The 15,000-nt window shown below is 35.0% G+C and overlaps 1 protein-coding gene across 3 annotated transcripts in view; it reads left to right on the top strand.

Moving 5' to 3' along the window:
• Window positions 1-15,000, top strand: part of CDIN1 (CDAN1 interacting nuclease 1) — a 223,145-nt gene that overhangs the window by 54,946 nt on the left and 153,199 nt on the right. For all 3 annotated transcript variants that reach the window (XM_081049980.1, XM_081049981.1, XM_081049982.1), the window contains exons 2-5: window positions 3,775-3,820; window positions 4,709-4,773; window positions 11,505-11,565; window positions 14,896-14,968. In XM_081049980.1, the coding sequence (XP_080906106.1) occupies window positions 3,775-3,820; window positions 4,709-4,773; window positions 11,505-11,565; window positions 14,896-14,968 (245 nt within the window). The remainder of the gene's footprint in view (window positions 1-3,774; window positions 3,821-4,708; window positions 4,774-11,504; window positions 11,566-14,895; window positions 14,969-15,000) is intronic.

Raw genomic sequence — 15,000 nt, forward strand, 5'->3', positions numbered from 1 at the left:
AAAAGTAAGCTTTCACAGGAAACCTTCCTTTGACCAGTACTCTGCCTCATTAACCACATAGAGCCAGCATTCCATTGTCTTCTTTCACAGATTTAAAGAGGATGTTTGTACCTTGTAATTGTAAGGTCTCCAAGCCTAATGCTTTGTAGGAGTATCCTGCCTTATTTCCCTTTAGCTGATTTACTGATCCTCGATTCTCAGAAATAAGACTCATTTTGCTTAGATGATTTTGAGCCCTGGTAGAGTGTAGACATTTAAGCTTTCCAGATTCTGTAGCAAAAGGAGCTTGATAAACGGTATTTACTTCTTTCTGGGCTTTTTCAGAAGTTGAGTACTCGACAAGATGAAGGACATAAAATGTGTGGTATCATCTTCCTTAAGATTCTACTTGTTTTCAGTCTCCACCTGGAAACAGGAGGCCTTCCCCCTCATATGAATGTTGCAACTAAGTCTGTGCTGAGCTTGGCCTTGAGAGTGTTCTGCACCCATCTAACCCTCTGATGTTCATTTTCTCTAATATCTTTCAGGTTACTAAGTTACTATCTTAACTGGATGGGTCTGGGGCATGTTGAATTAAATATTGTATGGAAAACTGGTTTGTTGCCTGTGTACTTTGGCATTTGAAAAGTCTTGAATACAATATAAAATGAAGGTACAGAGTACCTCATCAATGTTTAAAAGTGTGTGGAACAATCATACCCACAGACCAATTTATGATCTCTAGGAACACCCATTTAGTGACACAGTGACACACAGAGGAACCATTTTAAGGAAGCCAAACAGAGTACGTAGCTGCCAACTAAGAAGAGAATTCGAAAGTCTAAAAATAAAAATGAACAACCCCTTTCATGTATTACATCCCGTACATGCACCATCGTGATGGAGCACCCTGTCTCTGAGCCCTCCTCCATCGTGTCTCCTTTTTACCAGGGCACGTGGAACCTGGACAGTTTTTTGGTTTTTGTTTATTTTTGAGGGTTAAAAGAAAAATGATGTGTTCAATTCATGATCTCTTGAGCAGTTCAGCAGTGTCCTCCAGAACCTGGGCTCTTTCCTGTCCCATTGTCCTCAGTGTGTAGGCAGGCTTTGCCCTCGTGCTCCTGTCCCAGTTTGCTGCAACATGACTGCTACTGCTGCTCCACGTAGCCATTTGTCACACGACTCGGGCAAGGTTTTACATGGCTATTGTAGGGAGACACCTGCATGCTCTTCTTTTCTCAGGTGGGGGATGCACTTAATTTGGGAGGGGAGCATGGGAAAAAAATATGAAACTGATTTTTAAAGAGGTTTTAATAATAAATCTTGGGCATTTGTGCAAATTAAGGGACTATTTTTGAATATGTCAATTTAAATGCTACGTGATACATGTATGTTCCAAAGCCAAGGCAGTCCTACCTGAAATATGGGAGGATTCAGGGTATGATCTACGTCACCAAATCCCTAAAAAAATTATATATAGGAATACTTGACACTGTTCCAATTTTTGCTTTTTTGTGTGTACGTATATGTTGCCAGTTTCCTTTAAGTCAATTGATGTTCACCTCATTTAATTTTTTATTTTGGTGGTACAGTTGTCCCTACCCATGACCTTCAGACTTGTAGATATTTAGTGAATACTGCTTGACTGTGGTATTCAAAAGAGACCTTCTCAGAATTAACACGCTGGGAAAACGTAACAAATGATATACACTGGAGCCAATGTATTTTGTTGCACTGAAATGACCTTCCTACTCTTTATGGTGTGAGACTTATCATAAGCTTAGCTTATACAGGACCAGAGTATAGGCTGGCAAACTACCCAGAAGGGGTCATTTAGTTCTCTACAGCTTTGTCTAGTTATCCAAGCACAAAGCATTTTGGTCCAAGGTCTGTCTTTCTGTTGTTACCGTGTTAAGTAAGTCATTTTCTCTTTTTAGGTCAAGCCAATGTAAGCTGGAATCTTCTTCTTTCTAATCCTCTAGGCCACTGAGAAAATGAGTTGCTCCATAGGCTGTGTCCACGGTTTTAGCTGAATTGAATTCTAAGCAGTTTAAAGACATTTCCCTGGATAAAGACATTATTTCATCTTTAGTTTATTCAGTACTCTCAACTCCTGACCAGCTTCTCACTTTGAACTGTTATTCCAGGACTCACTTCTCCAACTGTTCTTTAGTCTTACCACTCTGGGTATCTACAATTACACCTTTCTTTTACTCACTATAGTTTCCTCATTATTAGTCATTGGTCCCCAATTTGTTCATTGTAAGCACATTTATTTCCATCACATTTTTTGACACACTGAGACTGACGTTTTGTGTACCATTACATATTTTGTTGACATATTTTGCTGTACAATGAAGAGGGCTCCATTTTTTGCACAAAAATATCTAACGTATTGACTTATTGCGTGGTTTATAAAGATTAAGGCTTAATTTTGTAATTTCTTTTTTGGAAGATTCTCGTCAGCAACCCTACTAGTGTATGTGATTTGCATGTGAAACTCAGGCAAGCCCAGCATAATAGGAAGATCTTATATATATGAAATTGGCTCCTTCAAGGGTAGTTTCCATTTTTAAAGGATAATTAAAAAAAAAATAATGAGTTTGTAATTGTATTCAATAATTTCTCAGTACTTTTGAGTTATTGAAACCATCCTTTGGTAATTACGTTTTCCTTAACATTTATGGTAGTTTTTTTTAATCTACTCTTGTAATCTGGTAAGTGTAGAAAGGGTTTAGAAGCTAGGTCTATGATGGGAGACAGAAAATCACAACACTGAGACGGTAAATAAAGAAATATGGTGTCATTGTTTTTATTTCACATTCCCCATGTTACCTGTGATGAACTTGAGATGTCATTCTTGAATAGGAAAAAAAATTAATTATTCACAGTGCTTTGGTGTACTATAAAAGTTGAAGAATTAACACTTATAATTTGTTCAGATAGAATTCATTGGGAAAATATATCAGAGATAATTGTTTTCAAGAATGATAAGTTCTAGATATATCTGCAGAGAGCAATCAGAAAGAGTAGCAGTAAGGTATTGATTGCTTTTTTTGAGAAAGACAAAATTCGGTTCCATTTTTAAATCTTAACAATTGTGAGAGGAAAATTCGCACTTGGGAAGAATGTTTTCCAGGTTGCTTCATTGCCAGGTGTTTGACGTTTCGTGGTGTCTTAGATGAAGAAGGCTTATGGCACTTTGGGAGTGACGTCCTCCAAGGACCGGAGCTTCCTGCTGTCAAAGTTTCTATTCCCCAAGCACACTGGTTTCAGTGGGAATGTTCCAGTGCTCTCTGTGCTGCTTTTAGTGAAGGCCGAAGTTTTTCCCCCTGAATCTGAAATAGCTACAGAAGAAAATACCTGTCTCCTAACAAAATAAATTTCAGAATGTTTGCAATGAATGAACTGCATGTTTCCTACTGTTTATGGGATTTAGCTCTCTCATTTATTAATGGAAATAAACCTTGCCTTCTTTTGGTCCCTTTTAACACATGGTCCCATTTGCATGCTACCGATACAATTAACAATCATTCTAAAGTTTAAAAAAAAATCCAAAAGATATGATAGTTGGCTTTGCGACCATCCACATTTTTCCCTTTCCCTTTTTCTCTCTCCTTGACCTAGCAGCAGGAAGCCTTTGTTTGAGGTGTTCATCTGGAACAACTTTTCCACACTTGTTTTCATGTTCTGTTAGATTACAGGGCAGCAGGCCTACCTTTGAAGCTCCTTTCTCTTTTGTTTCTTTGCCGTGCACTCCAGTAATTAACTTTGTCCTTCTTTTATTTGTTCCAGTCAATCGCAGGCCACTCTGCTGAGCATCTTCTCCCAGGAGTACCAGGTTAGAAGTTTTCTCCTTTGTGAGGGTTGACAGGTGCCTAATTGAATGATGAATGTCCCTTTATTTCTTTGTAATTGAACTGCCAGCTCTCTGATTGGGTTGGAGGATGTTCTCCTTTCCACATCAAGCACCGCCTGCGTCTCAGTGGAGGCCTGCCAAGCCTACCCATCCATCTGTCTAATAACATCTAGCCTTTGCTTATTTGGTGGACCTGTAATAAATTATGCTAAACCATTATTATTCTGACAATAATAATTTCCCTGTGTTGCGTGGTTCCATGTGCTAAATGTTTGCTGACTTGCACTGTCAGTGCCGCTTTCCATTGCTGACAGAGATGATGATAAATGACCATTGCTGGAGTGGCAGAAGGCAAGAGAGGCAGAAAATGGAGTCATTTATCATGAGATGACAGGTGTCAGTCAAGTGGCAAGTCTCTATGGAATTACTTTTTGTAGTTTTCAAATAAGTTGTTTTTAAACAATGTTCGTCCTGGTTAAAAATGGCAATTGGATTGTAAAACTAGAGTACAGAGGACTTAGATGGAATTGAATTGAGGGAAAATTAATATAAAGGTTGAAAGAGAGAACAAGTTTTTTTTTTGCCCTCTGCAACCCCAAGCAAACTTATTTAGATTCAATTACTATGACCCTCTTGGCTTTTACATACATACTGTACCTTGTGGTACAGTCTGAAGTCATCCCAGCCAAGCAATGAAGATTAAAATGCATAGATTCATAGAGTAGAAGGAAAAAAGACCTACCGCCACCAAAATTCCCAATGTGTTATTTAGTTTGACCTATATGCTAGACGTTGGGATGAAGAAATGTGATTTTTGTTCGTGAACCTCATCTGTGACACAACATAAAGATCTTTTCTGTTTTGTTTCAGAAACATATTAAAAGAACACATGCCAAACATCATACATCAGAAGCGATTGAAAGTTATTACCAGAGGTATGACTTGCCTGCCCCACTAGAGGGTATCATAGTACCTATTAATTGTAATAATAATTATGAATAAATTAGATTACTAAATTAATTTTCTATATAACATTCCAAAGCATTCTGTTTTAAGGCTGTTATTGAAGACTTCGAATATATTTTTGAATGATTTCTCAAATGCTTTGTTTTGTAGATCTAAAGAATATGGTGAGGCTGTCTTGATTAAGTGTGTAACATACTATATAGGAAATTGTTAAAATACTGTGAAATCTCAATTGACTACTGCGAACTTATTGTGTGTGACTTGTATAGGTATATGTGTTCATACATACATATATCCACACATATGTGTGAAGTTTTCAAACTAATTTTCGTGTATTTCTTATTTAGATCATCAAGTTCAAAAATATATTGAAAATATAATTGAATTTTGGTGCAGTTGTATTTTACATCATAGATACTGGGTTCACCATTTTAGAAAAAATAAGACATATATCAAGTAAGGAAATATGGAGATATATCAAAATGTACATCTGTCATATTTTACAAGAGGTTTTGTATTTTAAAAAAGAAAATTTGGGGCATTAAATCAACACTATAGTGTCCAGGACATATTTTAATTTTAGCCTAATTTATTATAAATAGTTTTTCAAACTCTGTCCTGGAACAAACTGAATATTTTAAATAGTTCTTTTATAAAAACTCTGGAAATCTTACCAGTGCTATCATCTGACTGAATAACTTGTAATGGTAAATGGTAATGGTTTGTTTTAGAAATTATCGGTTGATTTCTTAAATATTTCAAGGGCATATTGGTAAGGAAAACTGTTTGAAATATGCTCTTAAATTATTACACTTAAGATTGACACATCAACCTTTCTGTGGTGAGAGGGACACCATTAATTTTAGATGAATGATTTTTGTGCATGAAAATTTTATGAATTAAATTACTATATAGATGAGAGTAAAGAGGATCAACTATATGGTGATGGAAGGAGAACTAACTTTGGGCATTGAACACACAATGTGGCATATACATGATGTATTACAGAATTATACACCTGAAATCTATGTAACTTTACTAACAATTGTCACCCCAATAAACTTTAATTAAAAAGAAAAAAATTGCTATACAGATAAAATGTTGGTGTCATGCTTCTGTAAAGTCATTTTTTTAAGAATTGAGAAGTGTTTATTGAAAAGAGAAGTTATTGAAGTTAGATTTTTTTAAAAGTTATGCAGTATGGTGTGCATGATAGTAGATATATGTGCAGTTTTTAGTAGTACTAGCTGTTAAAGATAAGCGCACACACCTATACATATTCGTATACACACACACACACAACACACACACACACACACTTTTGTGTCTTAGAGAATGTCTTTCTGAACAAGTCTTTGTACAGTTTGAATTGATTGGTCAAAACTCATACTCTCCATAGTGAAATCATCATTGAAGTTAAAGTAATGACCTAAACCTTACATACAAAATAAGAATGGCCCATGGAGTGCTGTGAAACCAACAACTGCTTTGGCTTTCAGACCCTCCAGAAAAAGACTGAAAAGTTGTTTACGTGTCAAAAAATACATTCTTGTTTGTGAAAATTAGTCTTAGACCATCATGTAAAAGTATGTTTCTATGTCCGGATTTTCAAGCCTTCTTAACCTAAGGAAAATAGAGCATTTCTTAGAAATTTGGAGATCCACTATCAGGCCATGGGGCTGCCCTCTAATAATCATTTTTCTCATTGTAAAAAGGCCGTTTCAATAGATTATTTCCAAGATCTCTATGTGATGCTTTTTAAAATCTTAGTTTCATTAAGAAGTATATCTAATTACGAGCATACTTTGTTTAGGCCAGAAATAAAAATCTTTTTTTTTTTTTTTGATTACTCAGTGATGAAGTTTAGTGAATAATAATGAGAATACAGAAATATATTTGTATCTCTTTACATTTACTTAAATGTGAGAGTTATTTCGAGGAGTCACGACACCTAGAACAAAAATGTGAAGTTAGGTTGTAATGGACAGACTAGTAGGGGAGCAGTCTGACTAGTTTCTTACTTTACCATGCTGCTGGGTGACTTTCCGTCCTGCACTTTGAGCTTGGAGCCCAGCTGTGTTGTTACATTTCAGATGAATTGACCTCAGGGGCGTCTTGCTCTAAACATGTAGTTGAATGTTCCTGTATTCTCTAAGGTGAATTGGCCTTAAAAGATTTTTGTTTTCCATCTAATTAGAATAAAGGCAAATTGTATTATATCAGAACATATTTTACCAGTTTGAAATTGCTTTAATTTTTTTCCTTTCATAAAATGAATACTCACCCATTGTGAAAATTAAGCACATTTGTGATGGTGTATGTACCCGAGGTGCCAAAAAAAATGTATACACATGACTTGTATTCATCTTTTGTTATCAGTATATATTGAATATCATGATTTTAATACAGTTTTTTTCTTTTCTTAAAATTTATATACAATTTTTTGGCACTCTCTCTATATAAAAAAAGGAATAAATGATTGCCTGTTATTGTGGTACCCAGAGATAACTGTGGAATATTTTTCATTGTAGTCTTTTGTCCATCCATTTGTATAATATACAGATGAGGCTATACTATTATATATGTGCAGTTACAAATCCTGCACTTTATACTTGGAAAAATGTATATGACATAATATTTTGTAAAAAGCTTTTTCGTAAACATTGATTGCATTGCTATCATTATATGAAAGTATAATTTACTGAATTACTCATCTGTTGAACATATGTGTTTCCAATGTTCTAATATTATAAATAATACTATGATAAACATTTTGATGCATGTCTTTGCATTTTGGATTAGTTCCTTAATATTCCTATATCTATAATTACTGGTATAAATAATAAGCATTTAAAGATTTTAGTATATGTTGCCAATTACTGCCTAGAAAGGTTGTGATGGTTTCCTACTAGCAATACCAGAGAATTCCTGAGTCTCTGCCTTGTTGATAGCATTGAGATGACCTCAATTCAGAATTCAAAGTCTGTATTTAAAATCATATAATCCAGAATACAATTCCGTCATGGTTAACTGAAACTTCACAATATCCAAATATCAATAGAAAAATGTTTTCTCAAGCTTTTGAACCAGAGGAAACTTCTTTTATTCCTAATGTTGTGCATATATAGACACAGCCTGAGTGTTCATTTTGAAAATAACTTTCTGGTCTTCCCCCCATACTAATGGCATTTTTATTGCCAGATAGGAACCATACACGGTAAAATTTATTTAAGTCCATCTAAATGGGTGCATGGGCATGTGTGCACACACATAAGCACGCTCACAAATGGGTCAGATTTGCACATCTCCGTCAATGTTTAGAAATATTGTCTCCCATCTCCTCCCTTCTCCCAACACACACTGTCTGTAGGCCAACTTTATTAGCTTTAGCGATTCAGATTAAACTTCATTCAATTGGCAGGTTTTCGAAATTTCATCACTATAATTAGGGAAATTTTAAAGATCTAATAGCTTTGCCTTGTATTTAAAATCGCTACTTATTATCTTAATTTTATATTCTAATGTTATCTTTCACACTGAAATGGACTTTCTATGAATACCTTTTAAGGATGGTTTCACCCACAAGATACACATTTATTAGTCTTCCTGTGGCAAAGTTAGAGGGTGACATGTATCTTCTGTGCAAAGTAGTTTTTATTTGCAAATAGGCATTAGGAAGATATCCCAGGACACCCTAATGTAGTTTTCAGGACCACATCCTTATTATATCCCATTTGTAGTTCAGAACTTTGCTAAGGATCTGGTGGATGAAGGTTCAACATTCATTTGTGTAGCCCTACCCCAAGGAGCTTCCACTCTAGTTACAGAGAAAAACAAACCATTTTAACCATGTGAAAAGTCTGTGCTGGAAGTTTACACAGGTGCTTTGAGGATGCAGAGAAGGATAGTGTTAGGAATATCTGATTATGTCCTTAATATTTTCTGTAATTAGAATGCCCCTTTGACTGCATATCTAAAGATGTGAATAAACCTGATCTGTCAGTTGGTATGGGGGACGATCAAAGTTCTCAGAAAGGACATATACAACTTCAAATTAATTTTAACTTAATTTCCTTTCCCCAGCACTTCTGAAATGCTACAGGATATATTTGGGAAACAGATGGGGTAATATAGGCATTCAGAAGCAGGTCTACCCTTCTCAACATCTGAAGGCTCTTCGGTAGACCTTGGTTGGTCCTGATTCCATTTCAGAGCTAAGAGAACCCAGATGGGTTTTGTCAGTATCCTGGGATTTGCTTTCTTTATACGACCAACTAGAAAGTTTTATCAAGCTCATAATTAGGAATTTCCACTGTGTTAAGTATGGACATCCTTCAAATATTATATAGACTATATAGATATAGTGGGTTATTATTATTGTTTGACCATCTCTTGTTTCTTTCAACTTAATGAAAGTGATCCATGGGTCATTACCACAATAATGATTGATGCAATATTTATATGAAGCCATGTGATTTTGACTCAGAACAACAGTTTTCTAGCACAGGCCATGGTCTGGGGTCCAGCTACCCTCTTTCATTTTTTCCAGTCAGCTCTCACAAGCTCTGCTCTGGTCACATTAGAGCTTTTCCTGGTCCTGACACCCCAGGCACATTGACATTTGTTTGTATTGTTTTATTGCTGGAAAAGCTCTTCCTCCCATGGCTGCTGCTTTCCTTTTTGCAGATCTCTACTCAAGTATCACTTCCTTAGAGATGTGCTTCCTGACCAACCCATCTAAGTTTACGTTTTATCATACCGTATATCATTATGTATTTATTTTTCTGTCTTTTTGTGGTCTGTCTCTCCACTGTAACATAATCTCTGTGATAGCAGAAATCACAGACAAATCACAGTTTTGTTCCCTGCTGCGGCTTCAGATCCTGGAGTAAGGCTCAACACATAGTTAGCTGTCAAGAATATTTATGGGATAAATGAATGTTGATCAGAATGTTGTGAAGATAACCTAATATCAGCGTAGGCTTAATGACTCTGACCCAGAATCTGAACCTTTAATGAATGTGCGTTTTGGGGGATTACAAACACACAATTAGTGAGTCTTACTTGACTGAACTGATTGGTCAGAATCGAACTGACTGGTCATTCCTGAGCTGGTCTATCAGTGCAATGGAAATGTTGTTAAGTTGACATGAGGTTCCTAGCTGACCTATTTCCCAGGGACCTTCATCTAAACCACACTTGAGTTTTTTCGTTTATTTCTCCTTGCTTCTGAAAGCACTTACTTCCCAGTTAGATTTCCAAACAAGTTATTCATGAAATACCTGAATATATGGAAAATGGACTGGTTAGAATTACTTTGAAGTTATAATGCTCCTGAGACCCTCCCCACCTTGAATAATTTCCTTTTATTCCACTTCGTTTATAGGAAAATCAGACATCTTTATAAGCATACTTGGGAAATAATATAATTTAGTATCTGCTGCTGGCAGTTTTTTTGAAAGATCTTGTCTATATTGACTTTGATTTCTACAATCAAACACTTTTAATTTATTAACTCAGACAGTAGACTGTAGAGAAAATGTCTATATGTAATTCTATATTCTTGCCGACAGGACTTTAAAAATATTTAATTTTAAAAGAAATGTATATATATAATCATTTATTAAAGAAAAATAGCTATTATAAGCCAAGAACTGTGCTAGTCGTAATAAATTAAATTAAATACAATTCCTCTACCCTCACGGAGTTTTCAACCTTCTAGAGGTGGATGGATTTGTCATGGATAAGTAACTAGCAGATACAATATGCTATGTTGTGATGGACAGATGTACAAGGTACTCCTTCATTGCACCAGAGGGACACTTAACTTACTCCTGGTTGGTGGTGGATTGAAGAGGGTGACGCATAAGCAGAAACATGAGTTCTCCAGGGAAAGATTGGAGAGGGCAACAGTGACTAGAGATGAGTCTGGCCAAGTAGAGTAGGTAGGAACCAGATTTTGAAGAACCTTACAAGCGTTGTTAAGTGGTTATAATTGTTATAATTTAATCTTGAGATTTAATATAGGGCCTTTGCAGTATTTTAAGGAGGTACATTCACATTTTTGTTTTGAAAAAAACCACTTTGGCTTCCATGTTTGGGATGGATTTAGGGGAGGCATTTGTTTGTTTGTTTGTTTGTTTAGTGGGATTAGGGAGTAAGGAGAGCTGGAGGTTATGACAGAAATGAAGGGCCCAGGCGATGATAGCTTGTGTTTCCTATTAAACGTGTACTGACCCAAGTACAGGTCTGGTCCATTTTTTTCTTAACAAGGTGTCAACCAACTCGGTGAAACAAAAGTAATAGAAAAGGTGATATGGGTACATGGATCCCTTTTTAAAACCATGAGAGTGAAATTATTTCCTTTCCATGAGATGGTTGTGATATAGGGAAAGCCAGGGTGATAGGGAGAGTTCTTTATGAAATTACCTCTGTGTTCACTTTACATGTTGGGAAGAAAAAACAGGGGAAGCTGATGTGTTCATCCCTTCTGTTCCTAACTTTGTTAGTTGCCAGTGGTTTTAAGGTAAGTTGTTTTATTATCCTTTTCCCTTCAGTGCTTTTCTCTGACAGTAGCATACTTTAACTAGAGTTGAGCATGGCATTTGCCCAGGAGAAACGTGTACACACAGGGGATGCTGACAAGTCTACGCTGGCCTTTTCTTGTCACTGCTTTACCACTTGGCTTTGTCTTGTCTAGGTACCTGAATGGAGTAGGGAAAAATGGAGCTGCCTCAGTGCTCCTGGAGCTGGCCAATGAGGTAATGTTATTGTTATTATTTTATTTAAACCTGCATAAAACCTAAGGGGCCTATCTAGAGTGGCTTTGCTTAGAATTATAATTAACCTTTAAAAAAATAAGATTTTGAGGTACGTTAGACATTTAAATTGCTCCCTAGTCTCTTTGTACTTTTAATAATTGGACAAAGAACTTCATATATTAATAAATCAGTTAACATAATTAGTGTGCTCCTATTAAGGCAAATGTATAAAAGCTTCTTGATTTCTTATTTTGTGGGAAATTTCAACCAAACAGCCTAGGATGTGCTCTCCTTCAGGTGTGTTGTCTTAATTTAGTGTGAGAAATACCTGTGTCAAGTAAAGAGCCATATGCCAAGAAAATCTGTACTACCTATTACAAAATTATAAAAAGGAAGAGAGGAATTGTATATTTAAAGATGTAACATTTACTTGATTCATTTTTTGTTAGCAAACTTTTATTATAATAAAAGATACATGCCTTGTAGAAAAGCTTCTTTCTTTATATGAAGAAGCATATTGTTCTTACTAACACCAAGTATAAAGAGATTTATTGAACTTATTTGTTAACTCTGATCTGCTTCTGTTTGGGGAAACAAATAATAGTGTTACATTTGAAAAAAGGAAACCCTAAAGATTTCCCGTGAATGTAGAAGATGTAAAAAGTTCAGAATAGTTGCAGAGAGCATACTGAAAAAATAAAATATTTAATTCGTAAACTTTAAAATATTTATCCACTGTAATAAGAGCAATACACTATTTAGTCTGACTTGGAACTGCTTATGCAAACCTCATAGGGATGGAATGAAATGTATACTGTTTTCGTGTTGCATTATAATGGAAAACATAGAAGCAAGGCAGAAAATGTGTGTTTGCATTAAAGATGACTGGGTACTGTGAGCATTAAGTGTTGCAGTAGCAGCAAGTTCTACATGTTACATTAGCAAAAAAGGATGGCTTCTCTCAGAGCTTCTGTCTGCTGTACGCCACTGCAGTCAGCAAATGAGCAATTACCCATCAGTTACTAGTTTTAATAGTCCAGGCAATGTCTACACCATTTGCTAGGACAGTTAACATACAGAATGCATTTCTCACTTCCTCCTAGCAAAATATGTATTTTATTCTTTTGTTTGTTTGTTTGTTTCTATTTCTAGAGCAAGGTGGTTTTTAAATGTCTCCACACTTGTTTGTTGTGAGTCGATTCTATTAGCAACTTGAGATATCTGAGCTATAACTAGGGATTTAGTGATTGTCCTTTATGAAAAAGAAGGGTGGGCTAACAGTATTCTAGATACAGCATCTAGAAAGAATGTGATGCAAATGTGGTACTCATTTTTATAGATGATGATATTGATGGCATAAATTTTATATAGTAACAGTTTATATTCATTTGAATTTTTAATGGATATTTCTGAGGAGCTTAGCTTATTTAGCTGACCTCAACTTCCATCTTCTAGTAATACGGAAATTTTTAACTCACACATTTTTTTCTACATCAATAAACCTGTTATTTACCATGAATAGGTAGCAGTATTTAACCCAAGAAAAGAAATATTTAAAGATTTTTTTTTCTTTCCTTTGTCTGCAGATTAGATAAGCATACTCTCTGAGAGATTGCTAATGCATTAGAGAAATTTGGGAATGACTGGTACCAGATTATGGCTTCTAAACAACCAATCTGCCATTTTTATATGATAGTTAATACTTAAATGACATATGTTTGCATCTGGTGACAACTGATGTGATGGTAATACTTTATGAGTCAATATATATCTAATCAGTGGAAACTGTAAAAATTGATGAGAGACGTATAACATTGGTACATTACAGTGTGCAGCAGATCTCCTAAACAAGAATACTGTCTTACTGTTGATTTGGGGTTAGGGACTATATATGCGGTCATCACTGATTTTATAAATGTCTTTATACTGATTTTACTATTTCAAGGCTAACAATGAACATTTTAGGAAATATCACTTTATTAGTAATAATAAAATCAGTCATTCTGTTCTCTCCACACAAATATTTTCAAGTGAGACTTGAAGCACTATGAATTTTACTTACATGCTAAATTCTGACATGAAGCATGATGGCCCTATTTCAGAGAAAGATGGACACATGATTAATATGAAAATTAGGGAGATGCAAGTACCTGAACTAATAAGGTAGTCCTTATTCAGGCTGGACTACCTTCAGTAATTTCACCATTTTTCATGTGTCAGCTCTGATGTGGGTTACTAGGAATAAGCAGCTTCGTGGAAAGCATTTCTTTCTACTTGGGGAATTTAAGGGCATCCAAGTACATACATATTTGAAAAGACTGTTCATACAAATGAAGCCAGCCTTTTTGCCTAGTTACTAAATCAAGAGAAAATTTTGGTATGAATATGGGACTTGAAAACCTGTCAAGAAAAATTCGTGGTGATAATATATGGGGAACATTTGCTATCTTACACCTAAGATAAAAAGACTTGTATTAGGAGAGCATTATTGCTCTTGAAAAACACACACCAATTTTCTGGTGAAATTAAATCAATGGTTAATAAAAGACCTGAGAACCAAAAAGAAGAAAATGTGTTTCCAAAGGCATACATGCATTTTTAATTAATTAAAATGACTTTTGGATTGCATATTTCTTGTTTTCTGTTTGATTCTTTATAAAAAAGAAAGTTACTTACTTGGGTTCTGTATTAACTAAATTGATAAGAAACATTTCCAATAAGCTAAGGATGGTGATCTTACAGTGCAGGTACTATTATTGTTTTTATTAATGTCTCTGCAGTATAGTTATTTTTAAATAAATAAGATATTTTATGTATAAAGAACTTCTAAAAATTTCAATTGTTTTTAAAGATAAACTAAAATCAATAAAATCCATATTTTTAATGGCTATGGACATTTAATTCAGTTTCTGAAAAGTCACTAACAAAAGGGACTTTTTTTTTGAAATTGCATTTGAAGCAGTGTAAATATAGATAATTGGAAAGAAAGGATGGCTAGAATAAAAAATAATATTGGGCTACCAATGGAAAAAATTATGGAGAAGAAAAAACCATTTCAATGTTTTAGATGAATACTATTTCCAAGTTGTTTCATCCTTTTTGCTCCAATATTACATTCAATAAATTTGACTCATTTATTCTTTTCAACAGCACAGATCATACTTGTTATAATTTTATTGTGATGGAAGCCACCGGGAGTGGGAAAGATTTTAATGAATGATGCTTGCTGTGGTTGATTAAAATTGACTTAATCTTCAGTGTTGACAAAATAGTGGAATATCAACTGCTTGCACAACTTGACAGTTTTAATTTTCTATTTCTGTTTTGAAGGTGGACTATGCACCCTCATTAATGGCTCGGATTGTACTGGAGAGGTTTCTACAGGAACACGAGGAAACTCCACGTGAGTTACCTTTTTTCTTTTTGCTAATGGTA

Source organism: Rhinolophus hipposideros (genome assembly GCF_964194185.1).
Source record: "Rhinolophus hipposideros genome assembly, chromosome: 5".
Classification (NCBI taxonomy): domain Eukaryota; kingdom Metazoa; phylum Chordata; class Mammalia; order Chiroptera; family Rhinolophidae; genus Rhinolophus; species Rhinolophus hipposideros.